The sequence below is a fragment of the Strix aluco genome, chromosome 3, assembly GCF_031877795.1.
Source record: "Strix aluco isolate bStrAlu1 chromosome 3, bStrAlu1.hap1, whole genome shotgun sequence".
Classification (NCBI taxonomy): Eukaryota; Metazoa; Chordata; class Aves; order Strigiformes; family Strigidae; genus Strix; species Strix aluco.
In genome coordinates this window covers 106,248,707-106,275,724 of record NC_133933.1, presented here as the reverse complement: position 1 = coordinate 106,275,724, position 27,018 = coordinate 106,248,707, and the positions used below count along the sequence as shown (strand labels likewise).

General features: G+C 41.5%; 1 protein-coding gene across 1 annotated transcript in view; it reads left to right on the top strand.

Moving 5' to 3' along the window:
* Positions 1–27,018, top strand: part of LRRC1 (leucine rich repeat containing 1) — a 73,967-nt gene that overhangs the window by 13,297 nt on the left and 33,652 nt on the right. The window contains exons 2-4 of the mRNA XM_074819885.1: positions 2,200–2,317; positions 17,165–17,243; positions 20,407–20,496. Coding sequence (XP_074675986.1) covers positions 2,200–2,317; positions 17,165–17,243; positions 20,407–20,496 — 287 coding nt within the window. The remainder of the gene's footprint in view (positions 1–2,199; positions 2,318–17,164; positions 17,244–20,406; positions 20,497–27,018) is intronic.

Genomic DNA, 27,018 nt, shown 5'->3' with positions numbered 1-27,018 from the left:
GGTGAGGGCTCTCAAACCTTCCTAGGGGTGTCCAGTTCTTAATAGCTATTTGATGAACATTCTGTCTTTTAACCATGTTCCTTCTTTTAACCATGTTCTTTCTGTCTTTTCTTGCTTGCCATTGTAGAGCATCTCTGGCAAGGACAGCTGTTGCTTATGAGAAGACTTGTAGGAGAACATCAATATTTATAACTCATAGCAACTGTTTATAACTGTTTAGCAGCTACATGCTGTCTGAGGAACACTTTTTGGCAAGTATTTATTTTGGACAGTGTTAGGGCTGATTGGGATCTCTTCTGTGGAGTGTACTCCTGCTGTGTTTTCACAAAAGTATCTTTAAGTGCTTTTCTAAGCTTCTGATGGATTCTCGGTTTAGTCATATTAATAAATATTTAGCAAAATGGATGCATTTGTTTTAGAACATAAAAAAAAGTTAATGATACGAAAATGCACTTATGGATCTGTGAGGACAAAGAAGGATTAAAAAAACATGGCTATTTTAATTTTAATGTATGTTTTTAGGGAGCTAGAAATGTGTAATTGTAAAGGTTTTTTTATCTTCCTCTTAGAATTTCAACTCTGTTATCAAAGGCCTTTAATACTTGGGAGGGAAGGAATGCCATTCTGACTCAAAAAATGCCTTTGAATTTTTGCATTCAGATCTGGTGCATCTTTTGACTGCTGAGTGTTTATAAACTTTTTAAAGCTCTATCCTTCTTATTCCCTAAAAGGAACCCATGTTTTTGAGGGAAAACACATTAATTTCAGTTACATTTTATTTTTCTGTGACAAGGAACAACAAGGTATATTGAAAGATTGGTGCTGAAGTTGCAAAACCTTGCACTTAAAACCTGATTTATGATCTTGGGTATAAGACGCTCAAACGAAGTTTGAAAACCTGTGTCATAATACAGATTCATAAGAGTGCTTTTACCTTGTGTCCTAGTAAGATGCCTGTCTTACTGCCCATTTTGGTGTCGATCTAAGATAGAATTGAGTGACATTCAGAGCACACACTCCAGCACCTAAATAAAATAATAAAAGGTGCTAATTTCAAAGAAAGGGTTGCAGGTGATTAAACGTAAGCAGATATCCCAAACTTACTAGCTATCTTCCAGTTATCCTGAGGGGCAAAACCCATGAGGGTATGAGCGAGTGGGTGAGATGCCCGGGTTCTGACTGCTGGGCAAAAATGTCTGTGCAGCCTGGCAACACAAAACTCTCTCAAAATTTGAGGAGTCTGGTCAGTTATGGTCAAGATGACTTCTATATAAAGTCATTTAATTCTGCACAAATCCTCACCACTTGCAGTCACTCTCATTTCCTGCCTGGAAGAGAGGAAAGCTGTGATGAGATAAGAGCTCTCCAACTTTCCTAGGGATGCCTACATCTCAGTAAGTTTTTAATGACTGTTTTGTCTTTCGATCACGAGCTGCTCCCAGTGCCTGGGGTTGACCTGACTTGCAGCTGGGCCTGTCTCCTTTGACGGTTATTTTGTCTTGGCGGCTGCCAGACCCTCTGAGCCCGTAGCTGGGGGTCAGGGAAAGTTAGCATCCTGTCTGCATTGCATGCCCATGTCCTCACTGTAGAGACAGGGCTGGGTTGGGTTCCTCCTCAAGCCTGGAATTGTGCATATCCCACCCAACTTTCATTAGTCCTTCTGAAACTGGGCCACGGAATGGAGGGTGTATGAGGCTAGAAAGAAAGTCTTCCCAAGGGAGGCTGGCTCTGTAACCTAGTTGGTTATGGTGCTTGCCAGTGAAGAAGACCTTGGCAGCCCCTCTCTGGGTTTTCTGGATCGTCCTTTAGAAGTGTCCCTCTGCGTTAACTTCCTAATGAGCCCTGGTGTGTAATTAGGATGCTTTTAATTACCCTACTGGGTAACTTCACCCTATTAATGATTTTGAAGTAGGCACTCCGTATTTCTCTAGTATCTGTCTGCTGTGATCTTTAATAGCAAGTTTTACAGGATTTTTTTTTTAAATAAATTTTCATTTTAGATAAACACATAGTCTGTTTGCATTTAAAAATTAAAATGTTCATTCTGATGGAGGACTGAAAGAGGTCTGCTGATTTTAAGCAATAACTTTTAATTAGCTAAAATTTTGAAAGCAGCTTCTAGTTACTGCTTATCATTTATTATACTTATGTGCGACTTCCGTGAACAGTTTCTGAAATGGAATTTTTTCTTTCCTTCAGCCTTTCTTCCAACTTGTGAAGTTACGGAAACTTGGACTTAGTGATAATGAAATCCAGCGGCTCCCTCCAGAAATAGCGAATTTCATGCAGCTGGTGGAACTTGATTTGTCTCGAAATGGTAAGCTCCAGTGTTAATTTGTTTGACTCCATACCGTCCTATGACATCATCTGTAAAACTAGGTTAGTAGGGTTTTTCTGTCTTTGAAGTTGCTATCTATGTCCTGCAGAATGCTTTTCTGTGTAATTCATGGATTTGCCTGTAGTTCTAGATGGGGAGGAGGGAAAGAGCAGAAGAGAGCCAGTGGTGGAAATGCAGTGATAAAATAATGCTTGAATGTAGTTCTGCCTTTCTGAGAGCCTGCTTTATTTTTCAATTTAAAGAATGCTTTACATCCGATTTTTACGTGTGTGTCTGTCACAATGTTGATTTCTTTCCCCAGGCTCTCTGAAATGGCTAGAATTTAAGAAGGAAAAAAAAAAAGAGGTTGAAAGAAAAAAGCTCCTTTCTGTCCAAAAAAAGGCTTCCTTGTGCGTTAGGAGTCCAATTCTTTATCTCCACTCTCCTCTTTACCTGTGATTACAACAGGCAGAGGGCTGGTATTTCTAGTTGTACTTCTGGAAGAAGGATCAGTTTGTTTTTCACCTTCAGAGATAAATTCAGAAAAGGATGCTGGGAGAAACTGTCTTTTAAAATGTGTTGTTGGAAACCACATGGGTTTATCATTTGGTTGTAATATTTGCTGCTTATATTGTCTCAAGCTGTGATGGAGTGAAAACAATTTTTTTTTTTTTGGTGGCCTGGTGAACTTACCAGTTCTGCAAGAAGTTTGGGGGCTGGTGGGTCACCTTTAAGCAGCCCTAATAACCCAGTGATCTAGAAACAGCGAATCCGTGTTACCAAATTAGAGCAACTATCAGCTATTTTTGCCTCTTTGTATGCAGTGGATATGCACAAAATGCTCTCTGAGGTGTGATGGATGGGGTGGGAGAGAGTAAGGTGGCATAACCTTGTAAATAAGCGAGGGATGGAACTGAATATTCAAGAGAAGAAACAGTGCAACGGGGAGCCTTTTTTTCTTTACGATTTAACTTCACATTGACCCTTTGCCACTGAAGAATATCCAGTGACCATTTCATCTTCCTGTAACTATGTGAAATTTGCATCTTTTCTTTATTTGTTTGGTGCTTGTAGTGCCATCTCTATTTGATAATATAATTGGTGAAGCATAATAAGTCTCCAGGCTGAAAAATTTCTGCAAACCATATAATTTTATGCACATTTGCAAAACCTTGTAACAGAAGAAAACTGGTAAAAAAAAAACCAAACCTGAGAGACAGAAGAAACACATTAGTTAGAACATTTTAGGAATAAACGAGCATTAATTGATGCAGTATTTTGACTACTGAGTTTGGCTGAGTTGGGTGCTGTCTGTGACAGACCTTAAACAAAAGGAAACACTCTGTTGGCTTAGTAATTCTCTTTGCAAATGAATAACTAGCTGCAAAAGAGCTGGTGGATCAGAGCCATGTGAACTCTTGTCAGCCTGACTTGGAAGTTGGCTTGAGAGCTCAGCTGTAAGGAGAACAGATGGTGTGAACATTTATGGTCGGGTAGATGCATGCGTGTCATTAGAAGCTACTGCACAGGGAAGTGTTTTCTCAAGTGATGGGTTGCACTAATGCAGGTGGCAGGGAGCAGTTGTTTTCCTATATCCAAGGTTCAGTGTTAATTGCCCATTTTATTGCATTAGTTTCTCTTCTCTGTGGTTGATTGCACAAGGTGACTGATACTGCTTCCTTTTGCTTAATCATGTCACAGTTACTGCACGATGTGACTCAAATGAAAAGTGCACCGTGTGAGGTGATGCGGAGGGGCCATGGCAGAAGATGACTGATGTTACTTTATGCCGTTTGGTCATGTTGTGGTTGTCTCACAGGTCTTCAAATTAAATGGCAAAACACACACCATCTGGGATGCTGCAGGGGGAATTCTCACATAAGATTTTGGAGATACACAGTATTTTAATTTCTTAGCTTTGTGTTTTGAACCCACCTTCCAATATGTCAGATTCTCAACCTGCCAAAGGTTTCTTCTGTTTGGTGGTTTGCACTCCATCATTTTTTTTTTTTTTTCCTAACTACCAAAGTACTTAGAAAAAAAATAGGAACTCTTTGTATTCCTTTCAGGCAGAGAAAAACAGTCCAGCTTTTCAAAACGCAGTATGCTGCATGAATAGGAAAGTGTGATGGTGACATCTGAACTTGGGAAATAAGAGATCATTGTTCTGTGTTTTTTGTTGTTTTAGCTGTCTGGTTCAGTGCACTAATTGCTTTCAGTTGTGGCCGTTCTGTTTCCTCAAGAGCTTAAAAACGCAAATATAAATTCATTTAATGTTCTGTGTACAGGAGTAGCCCCTTATATTTTAACCTCTCATCATGGGAGGAGGAGGAAAGGATTTTGAATAAACAAAGTACTCCCATTTCCCTCATAATAAAATAGTAACATGTCTTCCTTTCTTATACTCTCCAATCCTTTGGTCGGCATATGATCTTCGAAGCTCCATGAGATGGTGGGTATATAATGTGGCTTGACTTGGGTGCGCTTCCAGGCTGCAGTGGCCAGCTGCGTTTTGTGCACAGTGAGGTGTTGCATCTGGAGGTGGGATCTCTCCCTCCAGGCAGGATCCCTCCCGACTCTTCAGAGGTAGCTCTGGATACCTGTGCAATGTGTTACGCACTGCGTAAAGTAGCCCTAGTTCATAGGCACTCAGGAAAGGTGAACAGGAAAACTCTTAAGTTGGCTTTTGTAAATTCCCAGGTGTTTTCAAATGACCAAGACATGCTAGCGTATGTTAAAAATGTGCTACATAATTAATCCTTTAAGCAGTTTTGGTTAATAAGTGAATCTAGAACTACAAAAATCCTTCTAAGTAAAGCTCAAAAGTCTTCAGCAGATGTAAACTTGATGCTCCTGTGATCTTGGGTGTACGTGAGAGAAGTCTGGGGAGAGTAAGGTTAGAGCCTTAGTGGTGCAGAAGGAGAAGGATTTGGGGAAGGCTAGGAGCCATATAATCTTAAGCTTTTCCTGGATTATATGCATGTTGATGCTGTTTCTTATTCCTCTTCAAGGCCATGCAGATTTCCTAGGAAGCATCCCCACTGTGCTTTTCTAGTCTGGCTGAGGCTGTTAATTTGAGCAAAGGTTGAATGGATGAATCGAGGATGGGAATATCAGAGGCAGGGAAGCTGTGCTAAGAAAACAGCTTAGTGATGGTGAACACTTTGAAGATTATTTGACAATGAAGTTTATCTCTGCCCCTTGGTCTTAGGTTGTTCAAAAAGCTGATGTACTAGTTCTGAGGCTAAAGAAAACAGACTTCTAGGATTTCAACAGTGGACGTCAGAGCTTTTGAGTTGCTGGCAAAGCATTTCTGAGACTTGGAGTATTCCCTGTAGCATCTTCTGAGATAGATGCTCAACTGCTGTGTCTGAAGCTACCTCTGGTTCCCACAGACTCTCCAGGCTTGGCTAAATCTTTTCCTGGATTCTCACATCACTGGTGAATTCTGCAAGGACACTGGGTCGCTGAAGTAACCTTGCTTGATGTCCTTGAAGTTTGGGTAGGGCACCTGTGTTCTGCATTGAGTTTCAGGGCAAGTCTTTGCTCTACATGGTAGAGGAGATATCAGAAGCGCCTGGTGTGCTCTTTGTTTTCCCATAGCACTTGGGCACTCTCCAGGACAAATCTTGAAAGACCCTGTGATTCAGAAAAGATGTGCAATCTCCAAAGGAAGAAAGACATGCTCAAATTTCTGCAGTTTTTTCCTTGTGCCTTGGCTGGCACTTCATTAAGCTTCCCTCTCTCTCAAAGTGTGTGCAGCTTGTTTGAGATCCCTGGGAATTGTATCAGGCCGCTACCCATGCTGTTCAACCCGCAGAGGTTTCCTCCAGTGACTCCCCCTTTCTCTTCTGCACAACCTCTGGAGGCTGAATTCTTAGAGCTTAGGGCCCTGCCATCCTGGATTCATTAAAATGTTAATGGATTTTCTTGTTCTGTAGCTTCTTCCAGACAGGAGGGGTAATGCATAAAGTTTCTGTAGTTAATTTAATGCATGCTGATATTTGTCATTACTACTTGCGTGTGCTGTGTTCTTGCAGATGTGGTGCATTCCTTTTTAGTATCCCTCTTCTCCAAGAAGAGGGTTTTTTGTTTGCCTTTGACAAGTATTAAATCCTCCGGATTCCACTGATGTGTTTTTGTCACGATGTTGCATGCTCCTTAAAATGCCCTTAGGTGTTAGTTTAATTGTAGTATTTTTATTTGAAAGAGATTACTACTCCCCGCCCCCTCTTCTCTTAACAGGTGTGGTGTGGAAGTCTGATTTTTTTTTTTTTTTTTTTTAATGTCCTATACCTTTTCCGGCCTTTGAAAGATTGTCAGCAGCTAGTTTCATTCACCTCTTTTAGGATAAGAAGAAAAATCACTGTGAGCTTTCACACTGGGCAGTGGCTGCTGGGTATTAGGCAGTGAGTTGGCTTTCCTCCCCTTCCCAGCTGCAGGAGTGCCATTTGGACTGTCCTGCTGTCCACCCTCTTCTTGGATGAAGACTAACCCCCTTGCTTACGTAGGAGACGAGCCTCTTGCACTCCTGTGTTTGCCTGTGTATGTTGCTGTCTCTCTGTGATAAAAGCCTGGCAGGCTTCTCTGCTGCTACTCTTCTTGCTTCCATTGAAGATGCCTACAAAGGACTTGGTCACGCAAGCCTGTAGCATCAGTGTGTACCTGCAGATTTTCACTGTCTGTAGTGGCTCTCTAGCTGGCATCAGGTAAGGGAATTCAAGTTAGCAGCTCCTCTGTGGAAGTTCTCTGTAACCTTGTGGTTTGGTCTCGTGTCCAAGACCTGAGTTTCAAAGCAGTGGAAAAGATGCAAGTGTGTGTGCAATGGGAGAATTAAATGGATTTTGATAATCTTTGTCAACGGATTATGCTGGTTCTGTTGCTGACTCTGCTCTCAGCGGAGCTGAGGTCTGTTACTTTGTGAACTGAGGAGCACTGGGTTTCCTGTGGCATCTACTGAGGAAATCTGTGTGTGGGCAGATCTTGTTAAGCCATATTTGATTCTGCATGATGCTTGATACCAGAATCTCAATGTGTTCTTTACTTTGATATCCAGTAGGAAAGATACTGTTTGTTTAATGTGTACAGTTTCATACCTACCATAGAGATGGATTCTGGCTATGTGATATATTAGTTGCTACCCATTTCTGTTGTTCCTGGTTTAACTGAATTTATGACTGTACTGGTAGTGCAGTTGTTCTGGACACAAGTCTTGTGACATCAGGATATTCTCATTCCAAAATCCTCTCTCAACACAGTTGTGATGTTATGGCAAATAGGCTATAATTTATGTGAAAATAATTACGGATTTCACAAAAGATAAATATGCTACTTTAGGATTACCCTAACAGTACAGGTAGTTCCTCAGAAGCATCTCAACACTGTAGTGTAAGGAGAGAGATGCTGCTGTGCAAGGCTGATGGTCTGAGCTGTGTCCAAGATTTTGGAGGGCAGTCTTTGGCAGATGTAGGCCAGTGTCCCAAATGCTCCATGAGCCTTATTTTTACCTTGTCCTTGCTTCCAAAATGGATTATAGTTGCAGGTTTAGAAACTTTTATTTTGTCTTGTCTTCAGTTATCAGGGTACTGCCAGAAATCAACAGCAATGGTATTTAACTGTTCTACTTCCAGTTGCAGGCAGTTTCATATGACTGCTTTTTTATTTGAAGTGTTTATTCTTTTGCTGTTTTATAATCTAATTAAAAGTCTCTTCAGAGATCTTAGTCCTCTCCAGGACACCACATTCATTGTGTATTGTGTGATAAGTACATTTTATTCAACAGGACATTTAAGGCCGGGTGAGCACATGGCAGCTGACCTGCAGAGCATTGGTCCATGCCGCTGAGGAGCAGTGTGTAATCTTTGCTTCGCTCTCTGGGGCTTCAGCTCACTTGTTTGTATCAGTGCATGCACCCCAATGCTTTCCCTTTTTAATTCAGCTATCTGCTCTCAAAGACATACCGATCATCTGTACTGTAGGATTACCTCCCTTCTGCCCACAAAGAGGATAAGTGTCCCCCTTTTCCTCTCCCCCACCGAAAGCAGGATAACCTGTGTTTTCAAACTAGAAATACTGATAGAGAAAAGGCTTGAACACTTGTTTCAGTTCAGCCTGGGCTGGTGACCCAGCTATTTTACGGTGAGGACATAAGCTAATTAGGCAGAAGCACTTTAAGTCGTCTGATCCTGTCCTGCAGCCCCGCATAGTCTCTGCTCCCGCATCTAACAGCTGCTGCCTTTTGCCCTGTGCTCTCACCTCAGATCTGGCTGTCCACCTCTGCACTCCCACAGCATCTGAGCAGAGACCTTCTCCATGAAATCCTCTTCTCTGCCTGCCACCAGCTGCCCTGACACAAATGTGCTGGTACAAGTCTGGTGGTAAATAACAAAACCCAAAATGCTGAGAAATAAATGTGAATTGACACTTTATTGCTTGTTGGACAAGAAGGAAAAAAGAAGCCAGCAAGCTGTGCTGTGAGGCAGTATAGTTGCCAAATGCATCTTTTCTGTTAACATATGCAACTGTTGGATGTTGCTTGTTGCCTTCTGAACTGATCTGTGTTAAGGTAAGCATTTATGGACAAACAAGAATTGCTCTCCTACTCCTCAGTGGACATGTCTTACCTGGTACAAGAAAGCATCCTGTGAATGCACTCAGTGCAACCCTGGCTGTGAATATCTGACAGCCATGGGACATCCCACCAGAGACTGTTGTGGTTTGTATGGCAGTAGAGCACTACTGCAGATGATCTTAAGCTTTAGCCTGGGTCAGACCAGTGACTGTTTTTTGGTTTTGTGTTTTTTTGGTTTTGGTTTTGTTGTTTTGTTTTGTGTGCTAATGAAAGCAAAGCTCCCTCATTTCAGACTTGGAGATAACAGAATTTTTCACTCTTTTAGACGGTTGCTTGCTAGCAGTTGTGTTGTGTGCTTGGTGGTTTTTTGGTGTTTTTTTGACACATCTAATTTCTAGTGACATATATTTTCTTTGTATTATCCCACATCCCTCCCTTGAGGTTAGTTTAAAACCTGTACTTAAAAAACATTATCATTTTCATGTCTTACACATGAAGTTTAGGGATCAACGTACAAAGCAGAGTATTGCGAAAGAAACACATACTGGAAATTGCTTTTAGATTCTGGACCACCGCAGAATCCCACAGACATGTAGAAATTCTTGCTCGCTTTGAAGAAGTGATGTAGAAGTTGAATTTTGTGAATCTGTGTCATTAAAATGGATCTGATACTGGTAAGTTGGAGGAGGAGGTGAGCTTTATATGCAGCAGAAGAAGTAAGGTGAGAGGAAAGACTGGACCTCATCACTGAACAAGGCTCATTAAGGAGAGGAAGGAAGAAGCAGCAAGTGCTGACTGTGATTCGGAAAGAGAAGATAAGTGAAATCTCATGATGGAATAATCTAATTAGAGAAGTTTAGAAGGTGTTATTTTTAAAGGGATTACAGAAAAGTGGATTTTCCCATCAAGGTATATTCTGCCAGATTTAACTGTTTTTTCTAAGGAAACTTTGCTAATGTACTTGCATGCGCATCTAGCAACAGTGTCTGGCTTCATCCTAATTCAAGAGAAGGCTATGGATTTTGAAGGGGGTTTTTGTTTCATTTTTTTTGGGTGGGGGTGGTTTTGTTGGTTTCAATGAGAATTTTTTTTTTTTTTGAAAGCAGCAGGACAAGTTGGAGACAGAAACCTTTGGCCTGTTAAGTATCAGCTAAAGCATTAAACATCAGACAATCCATATGAGAGTGACATAAAATAAATACTTCATTTTCTGGATAATCTAGATTAGGGATCATAAAATGGCAATCTGCAAAGAGCCGTTTTTAGTTCTTGTATCCACAAGAGTTGCTTGGGTTTTGGTTCCTTTTTTGCTGAGGTTGGATGCCGTGACTATGAAGTTACCGAAGAATTAATCCAATAAATCTGTAACTTTGTTGTTAAATCACTTAATATACTTTCTGTCATCTACAGCTTCATAGGGAGAATACTAGTTTTTACTTTTTTTTTCCTTGCTTCTCAGACTAAACGTATTTAATTCCTGCTAGCCTCAAGGTCCAAGATGAAAATCCTCATAAAAATGTCTCCTAGCCTTGTTTAACTCTTCACTGGCAGGTATCAGTAAAAAGATAGAAGACCTAAATTCTTGCTGAACTTGGGCTCTTTCACTTAATTCACCTGGAACTATTGTTTCCTTGTGATGATCTTTAAGCTTCCCCTCCCCAATTCTTTTTTCTCCTGTTTCCAATTTACAGCTCCTGGTCCTCTGTTACTGCTTCTTTCTGCAGCTGAAAAGGGCAGTCTGTTGATTTACCACATGCTATCTGTTCAAAAAACATCCTGGTTTTGTGTCCCTGCATAGTTTTCTTGCAAGTAAATTCCCTAATATCTATGTATCCATGAAATGCAGTTTTGTGAGGATTTTTTTTTTCCTGCTCTTCTCCTCCCTTGGAAAAGGACATATCCAGAAGCAATGAGGAGGAGGAATGAGATGTGTACCTTGCTTCAGTTTCCTGTTAATTATACAGTAAGGGATTTAGTTGAGAAAACCCAACCTGAACCTGTTTGTGAATTTTCCTTAGAGCTCTAAAGATCAGTCTTAAAAGAGCTGTATCTCTTGTATTTTGTATATCCTCAGCCTCAGAGCTGGAAGAGGAAAATGTTACAACCTCTACAAGAGCCACTTAATCTCAGTAGACTTTGCAAGAACCTTGTGACTCCTGTCACATTGTGCCCCAGAAATTGTAGCACTTTACCTAAAGAGGCTGATTACTTCAGCCTTCAGGGCTAGTAGCAAAACTTGCTGTTCTTTAGAAAAAAAGCAGCCTGTCAGATCACTGTCTCTATGTCATGATCTTAATGTGGAAATGGAGAGGATGAGTATCCTTCCTCATCCCTTCCCCCTGCAGAGGCAGGACCTGTGGGAGCTGCGCTTGGCTGCTTTGGGGAAGGTAAAGAGATGTGGTGGTGGTGTCTTCGAGGCAACAGCCTACTCAGCTGGGCTTTCCAGCTGAAGAGTGCTTTGCAAAGACAAACAAATATTTGCAGCACAAATTCTTTCTTGCAAGGTATTTGACTAAGTGGGCAGTTTCCTTCCTCCCATGTTTGAAAGGTGGAGGAGGTAGAGAGCAGGGCTGGAGAGCTTTCCCAAGGGCAGGCTTCTCAGAGACCCCTCTGAGAAAGTGGGTGGCACAGAGGAACCTCTGTGGAAGTGGGAAGAGAACCTTTAGGCTCCTACATCACTTGAGCACTGCAGTGGTCAGTGGACCTTTTGTATGTGTGATATACTATAGTAGATGTATATTATATATGTGAGAAGAGGCAGGGGGGAAAATCTTGTGTGTTTTGAATTGGATGGATGAGAGCTGGTTCACTGCTGGCTATCTCTCTCCTGAGGTATAATGCTGTATGGATTCAGTGTCTTTGAGTCTGGAATGGGCTTCCTGGGTATACATCTGGTGTTAACTAATCAACTGCTTAATACATTTATGAATTACTAATCACTAAGCAATTAAGGTGCTTTGCCTGGGTTGTATCTACCTGGCAGTGGGCCTTCCACTCTCACCATCTAGATCAGTACCATTCAGTTGACTTTTGCTGGGGTGTATGAAGTGTGTCAGCTCCAGCCCTCCTAAAGCACAGTGCTCCATTTTGCCTTCATAGCTGGAAAATATAACAGCATCCAGTAGTTGCTCCCTGCAAGACTCTTGGAACACTGTAAACTCTCCCTCAGGAATGTGGTGCGTCTCTTGTGTCTGAGACTTCAGCAACATTCTTGTAAAAGCACTTTTTACTTTGAGCTAGAGTCTGCTGTTTGAGTAGCTCTGGTCTGGTAGTCCTGTTGCAGGCTAGGATCTTCGCAGTCATTGCTTTCTTGATTAGATATTGGAAATTATGTTCACTGTTGCAGAATGCATAAAGGATGCTGGCCATGTAGCCTTTAGGTAGATGAAAAAAATATTGTCAGTTCTTGAAATTCAATATAAAATGCTATAAAAATGTGCCACACAAAAGGTTTTATCAGTTTAAAAATAAGATTGTCTTCTCCCCCACCCTCCCAGCCATCAGAAGAAGGAAAGTGGGGGAATAGGGATTGAGTGATGTAGCTGTTGTAAAGATCTTAAAAAAAAAAAAAATCAGTACCAAAAAAAAAGATTTTTTTTTTTTTTAGAAGTAATTTTCTCATTCAGACAATACAGAATTGCCTAGTGTCAATCTTACCTCTTAAGTCACTTGTACAGGGCTTGCTAGATTGTTAGCAAATTCTTGTGCAACCTACAAGAATAAACATCTGAAGAGGTATTTTGAAAGAGGAGGGGGGAATATGCCCTCTTATATACATGACTGCCAAGCTTGATTTTCATCCACTTCTGCTGGCATGACTTCTTTTTGCTGCCAGTGTATTTGTATTGTCACACGTCACAGGGCTTATGCTTGGTTTATGGCTTTATTATTAGCAATGCTGCACAGTCTGTATGCCAGAACATCTGGGGCATCATGTAAATGTAGAACATTCGTCAGTGTGTAGCATTAGAAGAATCCTAGATACTTAAGTAGGTTTTGAGCTGGTTATCCAGCAGTGCCAGGAAAAGCATTTAACCTTACTGCTGCTGGTACTGGCAGAGATCTATGTGTTAGTGTCTGTAACGAAATTGAGTAGTCAACAGTAATGGTGAAAGCTGCTTAATCCATCAAGAGACAGAAGGACTTCTTTATATATTTTAATATCTTCTGTTGCATTTCAGTCGATTATGTCAATGCTTCTATTATGGACCATCATATTCTCTGCTGTAATTATCACACCATTTTTTTTTTGTCATATACTAACACGTTCTTTGCCGTTTCTCTTCTGAGTTCGTATATTCAATGCAATGTTACAGTAGTCTTCACATGTAGTGATAAAGTATCTGCTTATAACTTGGCTGTGTTTTGCCTGAGAAATCTTTTTAAGATGCATTGCAAATAAAATGAGTTATATTTCAACCTTGTTGAAATTACTAGATGTATAATGATCCTCAGTTCAGAGAGTTGCATTGACTTTTTGCCTGTCCTTCGTCCACTTAGGTGGAGGAGAAAAACAAATAGTGAAAGTATCTACAGGGGGAGAAAAATGTACTTTACGTGCAAAAACCCCATAGAAATGGGATTTCCCTTTTCCCTGTTTCTGTTACCATTTCTTATTGAAGATATTTGCTCATGTACTGACTTCATAGTCTGGAATATCTAGGCTGGGAAAGCATGTTTCATTTTCAAAACAGATTTAGTGATTTTCAAATGTATCCAAACTATAAGCAGTGCCTGTACAATCTTATTTCAAGTAGTATCTTATATTGGAGTAATTTTTGCTTAGCTGAGATACTTGTTGGCTTTTACAGATAATACCCAAGACTTATAACAGAAAAACCTTATCAAAATAGTTTTGCTGATAAGGTGTATTTTTTGTTTTTCATAGTACATCATACAGAAGTAGGAGAGAAATTATTTGCAGTATGGTAATGAAACTATGCGTTGGTGGAGGAAATCAGTAGCATGATTACTTTCAGAAACTTTGCCATTGAGGATTTAAGTTTATCTTCTGCTTTATATGTTGCATTTTTATGTGTATATATTTTTTTTTTCCAAACAAATTAAGATAGTTACATTCTACTGGAGCTTTGATTTTTGTGGGGTTTTTTTGTTTGTTATTTTATCGGGGAGAATGATTCACACAGAAAAGTGTGTAGCTGTATATGAAAGGGCTGTGTGTGTACATATATGCATGCATAAAGGTTGCGGACAGTGGCTTGGTTGCAAAGAAAAGAGTTATTTTGAGTCCTCAGAAGCTTTGAAATAGTGATGTCCTTTTCAGGACTTTTCCAGCTAGTTATCCAGGGAAGGATGGTATGAAGACTAGGTGGTGGATGACACATTCTTTACTTGCTGTTGATAAGCTGAGCTCAGTATCAGTGTTTGTTGCTGTAATGCAAGGTAGAAGTAACGTTGTCTCTTTGAGTGCATGTAGAACCTCTGTCGTCAATAATCCTGTAGTATGAATTCACTCTTCTGCAGGCGGCACTCAGTCATGGATAAAACCATCAGCTTTGCTGTCTGTAAATGCAATTTTGATATTGTTTTGGTTTTGTGTGTATTTCTTTGTAGGGAAATGGAAGGTTTCCATTTCTGTGTACTGTTTGCATTTCTTAGAACACCCTTTCAAAAGGGAATGCTTCTACACAAATGTTTAAAAAAAAGGAAAAAAGAAGTAGTATTAGTTTATTTGCCATCTGTTTTGCAAGACAGAGCAATGTCCCTGTGATGAATTCAGTGCTTTTACTTTCTGGAGTGTTGGTGACCAGCAAATGCTTTGAGTGTTAGAAGAATTTATCACTAAGGTCATCGTTTAATCAGGCAATCTTAATGAAACTTCTGTTTTTCATTTTAGTTACTTCAGTGCACTATTCAGATCTGTTTGTCCTGACCATATGAAAGGAGTAAAGTGTGAGGTTTTGACTCTGGAAGTGAGGTCAGCAGAGATGCTTGTGAATGTGATACTTTGAAATAGGCTGGTTGTTCAGGTGTCTCCCATGTAAATTTGGGAGCACTGTGGCTCCTGTGGTAGTTTCGTGGCTTCTTCATGGAGGTCCTGCTGGAGGATTTCATCAAGGTTCTTCATGGAGGATCTGCTGGTTGACTGTGCCACTGGCGTGTTTTGTGCTGGACTCAGGTTTGAGATGAAACCCATGAAGAGGTTTGAAGAGCCTGACCACGAGGCTTGGTTGCTCTCCGGCCTGATGCGCCCTGTGCAGGGTCGTGAATCGGGCCGCTGCACCTCTCTGGCCTTTGGGCCAGGCTGCAGTCCTGCTGGCTGGGCTGGCCCTTCTATGGGGCAAGCTGCCACAGGGGAGCAAGCTCTCTTAATCCTGATTTGGGGACTCGGTGTGTGACCTGTCCCTTCTAAGGTCAAAGGCCTCACCTAATGGTTCACTCTGAGTTTTATCTCATTGCTGTTGGATTTCTAGGAAGCATCAACTGTTTCCCCTCAAATACCAAAGCTGTTATGAAGCAGTGGGTGGGTAAGAACATATAAAACATCTCTGATGGGACTTAGCCTCTAAAGTCACCTACTCCATTTTATGGGACATCTGTTGCTGTTGATGGGCCTTAGGGTTTGTGTAGATACAGAAGTAGTTTATTTTCCTTCACCAGGTGTACTGAGGGAACTGTTTGTGCTGTGCACACTGCTCCATGCAAGCCTCACCCTAGGCAGATTTGTTTAGCGCAGCTTGATTATTTGATATGTCACACTATGGGTATTCATCTCTCTTACTCATTATTTTGATATATAGTAACAGTGAATACATATTCTGAATATGCAGTGTATTTCTGGGGTTAGTGATTAGACCACTCCAGAGCTACTCACAATCATTAGGAATTGTTTCTCCATCTGTTCCGGCTGTTTTCAAAGCTGTGCCTGGTGAGTGTACTGGGAACACTGGGGTGCGTGAGGCAAGAGTGATTTGCTTCCGTTCCAAGAAGAAGCACCTCTTGAAATGGAGTGAAACCAATTCAGAGATGCCCATCTCCCACCTTCCCTGCAGCCCTTCCCAGTCATGTGGGAAACAGAAGATTCCCTGGGGATGTTCTTCTACCACCCTTTTGTTGATTGTTCACAACTGGTGACCTGTGGATCTGAAAGATGTTCTTGATGGTTCTGTGTTCAGTTCTGAGCTGGAAATCATTCAAAATACATGCATTTGCTCAGATTACCTGGTAAGAGGTGAACCTGATGAGCATGTACTCTCTTCCCTCCTCCCTTCCTCACTCCATCGCACCACTTTTGGGGAGAGGAGCTGAATGTAGGTAGTTAATTCTGAGTTACTCAGCTAGGTAGGAAGAGACCTAATTTCCAAATATTTTTCAACATGTTTAGGTCACTGATGGCTGCTGAGATCAGTGGTGCCACTTGCATGAAGAATAATAGATGGAGTAGATGTAATGCTCTGTAGAAAAAATGGAAATAGGAAAAACTTGGAAACAGAAGTCTGATTTTTACTTTAAGATTTACCTTTTTTCTTTTTGAATCATTTAAAAATGAATCATAAAAACTGAAGTTATTAAACAAGGAAACCAAACATGTTTGTTAAATTTTTGCTGGGTCTTAATGCCAGTAAACAAGGACATATACAGAGGACCCACAGCCTATTCATGGAAATACAACTTGATGTAAAAGGCCCAGAAGACAATTTTATTTTTAACTTCAGTAGGTAAATGTGTTAGGTAGAAGATACTTGAAAAAAATACCTGTTTTCACCTTCTGGCAATCTGAAATAGTGTACTAGCACTTCTTTGGGACCCGTCAATTTCAATAATATTTTCAAGTTACCTGGCTTTAGTGTGAGAGAGTCTGGTTCTGCTGCCATGAGTGTATGTTACAGGTTGCACATTCTTTTCTTCCTTCCCTTGTTCTCTCTCCCCACATACTTTCTGCTGGCACAGATGGTGGGCATGCATTGATCAAATTACAAGAGGTTCAGATTTTAATTGGTTCTTTTGGACAGTCCTAGCACATAGAGAGTCTGGGTTTTTTTGAATGGGCAGAGGCTGATAAGGATCAGTCCAAGGACAGGTGAGTAGTCTAGGATTAGGAAGACGAGTGTGGAGCAGGAAGGGGAAATGGGATGTGAAAAAGCACAAAATGGCTCTGCCGTGATAGCCATGTACTTGCATGTTGAAATGTCTTGAAAGATACCAAGGTAACTCCTTGCAGTAGCAAGTTACTGGATGTAATGAGGCAATAATTTCAGTGTAGATGCAGTACAGTTGTTGACAATTTTTTCCTTTTTTTTTTTTTTCTTCTGCAGATATTCCTGAAATACCAGAAAGCATCTCATTCTGCAGAGCACTACAGGTAGCAGATTTCAGTGGGAATCCACTGACTAGGTAACTTCCACCTTCTTCTTAGTACTTGCCATACCAGAATTACAATCTTGCTGTAATAATTACAATTTTAAATAAGCCCTTAAAAATTGTGATCTAGGATCTCTGTGAAATCTTGCCAACAGTGTCTGTCTCTGCCAGGGACTGCAGCAAAAGTTCAGATTTAAAAAGTGATGTGCATCTTTCCTGGGAGGGAATGAAATTTGTTAGCCAACCAGGAAAAATGTAAATCTGATTGTCTCATAAGTAATTTTCATTCCTCCTCTTAAATGCATAGGAAAACCATGCTCATACTTGGGAGAGATAAGGCAATGGTTAACATGAATGCATTGGCACAAACCCAGGTGCCTGATGATTTGGAATAGGCTTTAGATCAGCCGCTGCAGATAATGGCTTTTACTAATGATTAAAGCTTGGACTAGCGCTTCATCACCCTCCCATCGATTGGGACACAGTGACATGCAGTAACATGTGGCAAAATTGCACTGCATGTGTCGGTGGCTGCTACGGCTGCTTCCAGTTTGCGTTCTGATGTGCTGGGGTTTGGGGATTATGCACACTTTTAGTATAGAAGAAGAGTTTTGTTTGCATTTCTCTGTTTCGTTTGCTGAAGAATTTGAAAATTATGTAGCCCAATGAGGCTGGAAGGAAGAGGTCATCTGCTAGTTAAAGCCTTTGAATACTATTTGGAGAACTGTTTACTAAACCAGCTGGTGCCACAGAGCTCCTTTGTGATGCTAAGTCACCTAAGCCAAGTATTCACAGTGGGTTCTGGCTACCCGCTTTGCTTTGCACTGAGATGGGCAAGGAATACTTGCAGGATTAGCTGGCTGACTGGAGTGCAGGAGTGCTAACAAATAGGAGAGTGTCTGTAATATCTTAAGCTGCTCCTGTGGTTTTGCAAGGCAGCTTCTCCCACGTGTACAGCTGAGATTTTTCAGAAGTGCACTTTGAATATCACCATAGTGTGTCCTAAGTTCTCTGGAAAGTCACATCTCTGAGCATTAAAGGGACACTTGTGATCAGGGACCCTGTGCCTCTGTAGCACGTTTATATAGTGAGGATAATAATACCACAAAAATCCAGTAAAGCAAACGGAGGCTGAACTGGTGTTTAGATAAGCAAGTGGTGAGGGTCACCGAACAGCTTTTTCCCAGGCATCGGTGTGCAGGACATAAGGTTCAGAGCTGCATCTCATGGTACTGAAATCAAAATTGCCTGTAGTAGTGTGCTAGTTATCCTTCTCCATTTTGTGTGCTGAATAAGGCCTGGGGCCCAAGTAATGTGTTTCCTTAAACAGTAGTTGTAATGCACAGCTACAGCTGAGTGGAATTAACAAAAGAGTTGAAAGGCTTTTTGATGGGGTTGAAATAGACCTCATAACTCTTTGTTGACAGTTTAAGGGAATTTTAAAAATTCTTGATAAAGTGACTCCAAAGTGTCCTGGAAAACATCACTTCAAGGAGTTTACCCAGTTAGAGAACACAGACACCAGAAGCTGTTTACACACAGTTGCCAGGTATTTTCTGTGATGAGATCCAGAATTTCAGTTTTACCCATATAACAACATGTAGGCTTTGGCACTAAGTTGCCCAGGCAGAGTGGGAAAGTCTAGTAGTGATTTCCCTTTCTGTGTGATATCCTGAAACTTTTTTTAGCCATTGATTCTTGTCCTTATTTCCTCTAAGCTTAAAAGCCAGTTGGTGATCTTCCCAGTCAATGTCCTACCACTAATGTAGTATGTTGGCTCATGGTCATACTTAATCACTGATGAACCTGCAGCATTAAAAGTGGCTGGCAGACCATTTTGCCAGCTGTTTTCAGATTATTTCAGGTTTATATTAATAAAAAGGAGGCACATTTATTGTAGATTAGACTGGAAGTCTACTATATGCTATAGATAGGATAGAATAGGATAGTTACAGTTGGAAGGGACCTACAGTGATCATCTAGTCCAACTACCTGTCCAATTCAGGGCTGACCAAAAGACAATTAGACCATTTAACTCCAGTCTTAAACTTGTTAGAGCCTAAACGGTAATGAATAGTTACAGTGGAGCTCACATTTTGGAGACATTGAGCATGGTCTGTTAATAAGGTCCAGAAAATGACAAACAGTGCAGTATGGAGTTGAGCATGTGAAAAGCCTTCCCTGCACCCCCATTGTAATATGTCTTTTTCCCTTTCCCCATCGTGCACAGTTGTATTTGCCTGTAGGTGTGCATCTCCTTTTGGCTAGTTGCCTGCAGGTCATACCCTGTGCCTTGAGCTGGATGATGGGGAGAGCAGGAACCAAACTTGAGTTTAGGTTGCATGCTCTGGGGATCGAGCAGAAGTTGAATGACTGGGCCAGGGGCTTCTCCTCCTCTACCTCATTGCCCCTTTTACCCCACCCTGTCTCCTGTGCAACTGCAAGCTGAGCTGCTTAGTGCAGTCTGACTGCCAGGAAGCAGTGAGTGGTACGGGAATCCGTCCAGGGGAGGGGAAGCCAAGCCTTGCAGAAGACTGACTGGGAGATGGACCTAAAGGCTTTGGGAACTTTCAGAATGTTTTGCATATGGCTGCATTTTATAGTGTAAGAAAGGAGGGATTACATGCTGTTGTGTTGTGAAGCAGTAAATGTGAAATACTCTAACAGCGGAATGTTGTCTTGATAACGAACAGACTGTTTCTTCAAAAAGTAGCAACTGAAGAGCAGCCTAGTAGCTAATACAAAATGGCTATGCTGTAAGCATGTATGTAACTGAAGCCTGATTAAAAATAATTTGTTTAATTGTTTTACTATATAGGTGATATAGGAAAATAATAAAAAAGGGTTTTTTAATATGTGGGGTTTTTTAACCTTATTAAAATGCTTAAAATGTTCTCAGGCCCTATAGCTTTTTAAAGTTGCAAGTTGGGGACTGGTAAGAGAGGGGCTAGGAGACAGGGATATTACCTGTTCTTTGACACAGAAGAAACTTTAAAGTCTCTAAGTCATGGGTTTTTTTCTTACAGTGATCCTTAGAATTTTCTGAGAGTCATGTTGGAGTCTGGGCATGCTTCCCTCTCTGTGTATTTGCTAAATAGACTCTTGTTTTCCACTACATATTCTCTTTTCCAGTATGTATTACATGAATGTGAATAATTCTGCTGGAAGTCCTTGATTTGAATTAATATCTTCATAGGTTGCCCGAAAGCTTTCCTGAATTACAGAATCTAACGTGTCTTTCGGTAAATGACATCTCTCTGCAAGCACTACCTGAAAACATTGGGAAGTAAGTTTTTTATACTTTATTACTCTCTTAATTTATTTTCTCTTTATTGTTATGCCTGTTGTATAAATGACTTGCATAATTGTAAGTAATATACCTATAAACTTATTGAGAGGTCTGCGCTTTTTTTTTTATATCTTTCCACTCTGGGGGATCTGTTTAAGAAAAATCCCTTTGCATTTTCACTTGATGTTAGCAGGCTAATGCAGAATTTGAATCGTGTATATATGTTTTGCGTCTGTTCAATGGGATTTGGAATAACTTGGAAGTTTAGGTGCAAAATTAAATAGGTGTTTTGTGATGCAGATGTGACCTTTTGCTTTCCTTCTTTGTAGTAGACCATTGATGCATTATTGTGAACATGTCAGATAGCTTGCAGCTTAGCTAAAAACCAGACAGTTGTTGGCACAGGAACAGATGGGTAAAAGCTGGCTGTGATTGGGATGGCAATTTGAAGGTTCCTAACTATAGGAGCAGTCTGGTTCTGAAAAAAACTCCAGTGGAGGAGCTGTGGAGATGAAAACTCACAGAGTGGCTCTTAAGATGAAATTTGGTAAGCTTTTAAAGATGTATTTGTTAACTCTGGAAGTAGAGCAGAGTTGCAAGGACAGACTTCCAAAGTGGAGACACATGGAAAGTAAAGTGGGCGTTGTTTATCTGTCTCATTTTGACTGAAATGAACATCCACACTTGCAGAAGGGAGTCTCTCCTCTTAATGGAAAGAATGGTATCTCTTCCACTTCAAAGGAGAAGAGGTAATTCCATGTCTCCTCACTTGAATATGTGAGAATGGCTGTGCCGGTTCAGAGCAAAGGCTCATCTAGCCCAGCTTTCTTCTACAGTTGCAGTAAGTAGATGCTTAGTGGGGATTAGGAAGAAAAGTGTGTATTTGATTACTCCTCTTTCGTCTCCTGACTGTTTCTGGTTCGGAGGATTTCTTGAGTTTTGGATTTTGGTTTGTCTAAATGGTAGCCCATAATGAATCTCTCTTCCACGTACTTGTCCAGTTTCTCCTTGGGCTTATGTAGGCATCTTTAGTATTCTCCCCTGGTAAATAGCTGCACAGGTCTATTACCCATTGCACTGATTTATTGTTGGGTTTTTTTGAGCCTCACTCTACCTACCTTGCCTATGATCCCTAGTATTGGAAGAGGCAGTGAGCAGCTGATCCCTATGCACTTGACCTACCATTGATGCCTTTGTAGTTTTCTATCGTATCCCTAGCTGCTTTTTTCCAGGCTGAAGAGTCTAACTTGCCCTTCCAGCTTCAGGAAGAGTCTTCACAGAACTTAAGAAATCTGTGCTTTGACTCAGAAAAGTTTGTTACTTTTGCTGGGAAACATACCATTTTAGAGAATTTGAAATTTCTTGCAGCACCTGATTGTTCTCTATCTTTTCTTTCTTCCCCCCACCCTTTTTTTTTTTTTTAATTTGCGCCTACCTTTATGGTTACCTTACCCTTACTGTTCTAAGTTGCAGTGTATTGAACCACTTCCGTCTTTCTTCAGAAAGCTACAGTAACTCAGATGTTGAGTCATGAGTATCAATAGAGGCCTATTAATCTTGGCTGTCCTTTCATAAAGTGGAATATTTCTAACATGGATTCTCTGGAGAGTCAGCACAGTCCCTAACAGTAAAACCCAACTGTTTCTAAACAGAGGAGTCCTCCAGAAGGGATTGTATTATTAAGAACTCCTGCAATGTAGTCAAGTTCAGACCGGCAATGCTTTAGCCACTTCCCATGGGTATGAAAGCTGTCAGCTGGCACCACTCCAGCAGCAGCAGAAGTGGAAAATGTCTTTTGAAACCTTCCGCAAGCACTAACAGGTACAGCTAATGTGCGCCCAGTGACTATGGCAAAGTCTTACCTAAAAATTGCATGGGCCAGGGCTTTTGTGACAGTCTTCCTTTTCTGTAAAAGTTCACAAAACTTTTCATGCAGCTTTTTGCAGCACTGGCAGCTAAGAACAGGCTTGTTCAGACTTTGCGGTTACTGAAAACCAAGGCCAAAAAATTTGGGATCCTGCCTGATTCTGAAAATGAATACAAGAAGCATGACAAGCTGAAACGATTCCCAAAGCATGAGGTGGACTGCTGCTTTGCAGACCGTAGCTAGAAGAAGGTTGCTGGCTTCCCTGAGAGGGCTACAGTAGCTCTGGCTGCTTGCTTGTCCTGCCTGTCATTTGGTAGTGTGTGTGGTGATAGCCTCTGTTTTGCAGCAAATGACTAGAAACGACTTTGGTTAAAATGGGAATACCAGAGATTTGCAGAGATGTCAATATGTGTAGCTGTGCAAGAATAAGGGTAAAAGTTTGCCTCTTATTGATCCTAAGCAGTCCAGGGATATGCTGTGATACTATTTCAGCTCTACATGAGCTGTTGCAGAACAGAGCGGTGTACCCTGTCCTCCCTCAAAGTCAGTATCCAATTCCTGATAGTGAAGCTAAAACCAGAGGTCCTCGCTTTGGGAAGAGCCATATGTTTGTCCTGGTGGTCTTGGTGAGTTCTCCTGGATGGCTAGACTTTGATTCAAGTTTGACAGCCTGCTTTGATCTGGGAAGCGTTCCCAAGTTAGCTATCTAGAGTATGAATATTGTACTTTTACAAAACAACTTTAATCTCATTAGTAGAAATTTCTGCTATCAGATTTATGCTTAAAGAAGCAGAGGCAAACGTGTGGGGCTGTTGCTTTTGGCTTGTCAGGTATTCACAATATGTGGGCAGATGGCAGTTGGGAAATTGACGGTGAGCTTGGGCTGAAGATGCATGCTTTCCAGCTAGAAGAATATTAACATAACACAAGGAAAACTCATGGGGTGTCCACCCAAAATGTAACTGTTCCTGAAGCCTGTTGGGGAATGTCTTGGTGATGGAGAGAAAGGGATCCTGTCTGGTTCCAGTTGGAAATTATTGGGAGGTCTTGGTTGTAACCAGTTAGAACTGCAACCTGAGGTCCTTATGGGTCACTTACCTCTAAGAGTGAATTTTGTCAAATTTTTAGCATTAGATCTATAAGTAATGGATCTATTTTATTCAGTCTGGCTACCAACAAGTACAGCTTTCTTTTTTTAGTTCACAGAATTTTCATCTCTGGTGGGTTGACCTTGGCTAGACACCAGGAGCCCACCAAAGCTGCTCTATCATTCACCATCCTCAGCTGGACAGGGGAGAGAAAATATAAAGAAAGGCTTATGGGTCAAAATAAGGACAGGGAGAGATCACTCACCAATTACCGTCATGGACAAACCAGACTTGCCTTGGGGAAAAATTAACTCAATTTATTACCAATCAAGTCAGAGTAGAATAATGAGAAGTAAAACCAAGTCTTAAAAACACCTTCCCCCCACCTCTCCCTTCTTCCCGGGCTCAACTTCACTCCTGATTTTCTCTACCTCTTTCCCCAAAGTAGCGGAGAGGGATGGGGAATGGGCGTTGTGATCAGTTCATCACCTGTTGCTTCTGCCGCTCCTTCCTCCTCAGGGACAGGACTCCTCACACTCTTCCCCTGCTCCAGCGTGGGGTCCCTCCCACAGGAGACAGTCCTCTACGAACTTCTCCAACATGGGTCCTTCCCACAGGCTGCAGTTCTTCACAAACTGCTCCAGCGTGGGTCCCTCCCACAGGGTGCAGTCCTTCAGGAACAGACTGCTCCAGTGTGGGTCCCCCACAGGTCACAAGTCCTGCCAGAAAACCTGCTCCAGCGTGGGCTCCTCTCTCCATGGGGCCACAGGTCCTGCCAGGAGCCTGCTCCAGTGTGGGCTTCCCATGGGGTCACAGCCTCCTTTGGGTGTATCCACCTCTTCTGGCATGGGGTCCTCCCTGGGCTGCAGGTGGAGATCTGCTCCTCCATTATACTCCATGGGTGCAGGGGCACAGCTGCCTCACCATGGTCTGCACCACGGGCTGCAGGGGAATCTCTGCTCCGGTGCCTGGAGCACCTCCTCCCCCTCCTTCTTCACTGACCTTGGTGTCTGCAGAGTTGTTGCTCTCATATATTATCACTCCTCTCTTTGGCTGAAGTTTCATTGCACAGGTTTTTTTCCCCTTCTTAAATATGTTATCACAGAGGTGTTACTACCGTTGCTGATGGGCTCGGCCTTGGCCAGCAGTGGGTCCATCTTGGAGCCGGCTGGCATTGGCTCTGTCAGACATGGGGGAAGCTTCTAGCAGCTTCTCACAGAAACCACCCCTGTAGTCCCCCCCTACTACCAAAACCTTGCCACGCAAACTCAATACATCATCATTTATTGCATGTGAATTTGATGGTGCATCTCACCGCCTTGTGTTTGGTAAAAGCAGTGAAATGCTCTGTCGCTTCTCCAAAGGTTGCCTACTTGTGGCCTTCATTCGGTTGTCTGTTCTTTCCCCTCTGCACTTGCTGGGACCCAAAAAATGCTAGGAATTATAAAGAAAGTAATGCTAGTTGTGGCTTTCTGGCTTACTTTATAAGGCTCTTAGAGGTGTTTGGATATGTTTCCAAATGCCTTACTGGAATTTTTGTGTGCTTTGGATAATAATCCATGGTGTTATTTGATGAAATAGGCTCGACCTATGTGCTCTGTATGAGATCTGTCAAATAGTGAGCAACCAAATATTTACTGGTGATTTGTTCTGCTACAGTTGGGCTTGTTTTGGGAAAAACTTGGAAGTCCCTGTGCTTGGTGCTGGTCTTCTGGACACTAGAGTATGTGGAAACTTAGCGAAATGCATCCTAAATTCTTATGGTCTTGTACTCTTGTCTGGGAAACTGCCTAATACAGCCGATGAAATCTCTACTTAGTGTGTCTTTTTTTTTTTTAAGCTACCCAGTTAAAATCTTGTGGCACTGCAAATTTGCCCTATTGTCTTAAATGGGGAAAGCAACAAAAGTAATGGCAAATATTTTCCAAACAGCAATACTTTTGAAGGCTAGTTAGGAAGTTCTTCCTAACGGCACATAATAGACATGAATTGCCTTGCGGTGAACCATTAGTGGAAGTGTGTCTTCCTCATGAATTCAGATATCCAGTCTTGTTTTTCACATGGTCTGATGTATAAGATGAATGCCAGTGTTCAGCTTCATTGTCCCAGGCCCGTATCTGAACTTGTTCAAGCCATTGAAATGTAGAGTTGCTGTTAATATTTTTACTGTGCCATTAAGAATTTTTCTGTATGTGCATTTTATATTTTTCTTTTCCTTTGTGTTGCTAACAGGAGTATTTTTTTAAGGGTGCCAACTGGACATTTGAAGAACATAGACAAGGCCTCCCTTGAACATTTTGTCTTTCCTCTTGCTTGTGCATAGCCGTACTCATTGTATTTCAACTTTTCTTCTTCCATGTGACCACCTCAATCTGTTTATCCAGTGCTGGTTTATGTGCTGAAAGTTCTCCCTTGTTAGATGAAGCATTCCTCTTTTAAGCTCATGTATTGTTTTAGGGCATACTAGAAAGATGCGTGACACACTGCTTTGGGACTTGATAACAGACTAGATGTCTTAATATTACCAGTGCTATTTTTTGTGTTTGTCAGTGATTTGTGTTCTCTTAACTCGTGATGTTGTTGCTATCTGGAGTAAAACAGTGAATGCTAATGCAGGTGAGATATTTTAGCTAATAATTAGGTGGGTGCAGCTTGGAGCAGGAGTTGTCCTGTTGGCTAGTTGAACCATTTGGAGAAACCAGTTACATAATTTAAGCTGTGAGTGGGAGTGTCTTTTACAGCATTTCTCAGTCTAATGAGAGCAAGTCTAATTTCCTTGCCTATTCTGCAGGACTGTATGTGCCTGTAAAGCTGCCCAACGAGCAAGCATAACCTGTTTCTCCTGGTGTAGGTAGCATTTAGAAATTTCCACTTGCTTCCAGGATTTTTCTTCAATACTTCCTTATTTGTGTAACAGCCCAAAACCAGGGCATGACTTTCCAACAAATGTATGTAAGGGTATTTGGGTAAATCAGGGTGTTTGTCTGTAAGGCTTGCTAGGGCATACCTCACAGCAGTATGAATAATCTAATGTCTGTCTGTCCCCAGCACCTTCTCTGTCCATATTTGTTCATTCTGTAGCATCGGCTTCAGGGTTAGTTCCCCACCACCACCAGCCCACTGTTATGTTGGCTTTTTACCAGCAAAGATTTGGGAATTTAGAGATCCATACAGTGCTCTCATGGCTTAACATCTACAGAGAGAAGAGAGATTGTGTCAGCTTTCTATGTTTATTTATTTGTGGTTCTTAGGCTTGAATGAAGTTCAGGTACCTTCTTTGGAAAGCCTTTTATGTGTGTCTCCGATGTTTAATCTAGCATCGGACTCTCAGATGGGTGCTTCTCAAGGAATCAGCCCTAGCCAAAAAACCCAGTCATTTCAGCATGAAATATGTATTTGAAAAAGACAGTTATCTGTGAAACTCTATGGGGACAACAAAATCAACAAGTTTCTTTAACGGCTGAAGCAAAGTGCAGAGCTTCACTACTGTGCTTTAAATTATGATTTAAGGCCTGCTGCCCATCAGCACACCAGACATCTAACTCATACCCAGTTTTTAGCTTT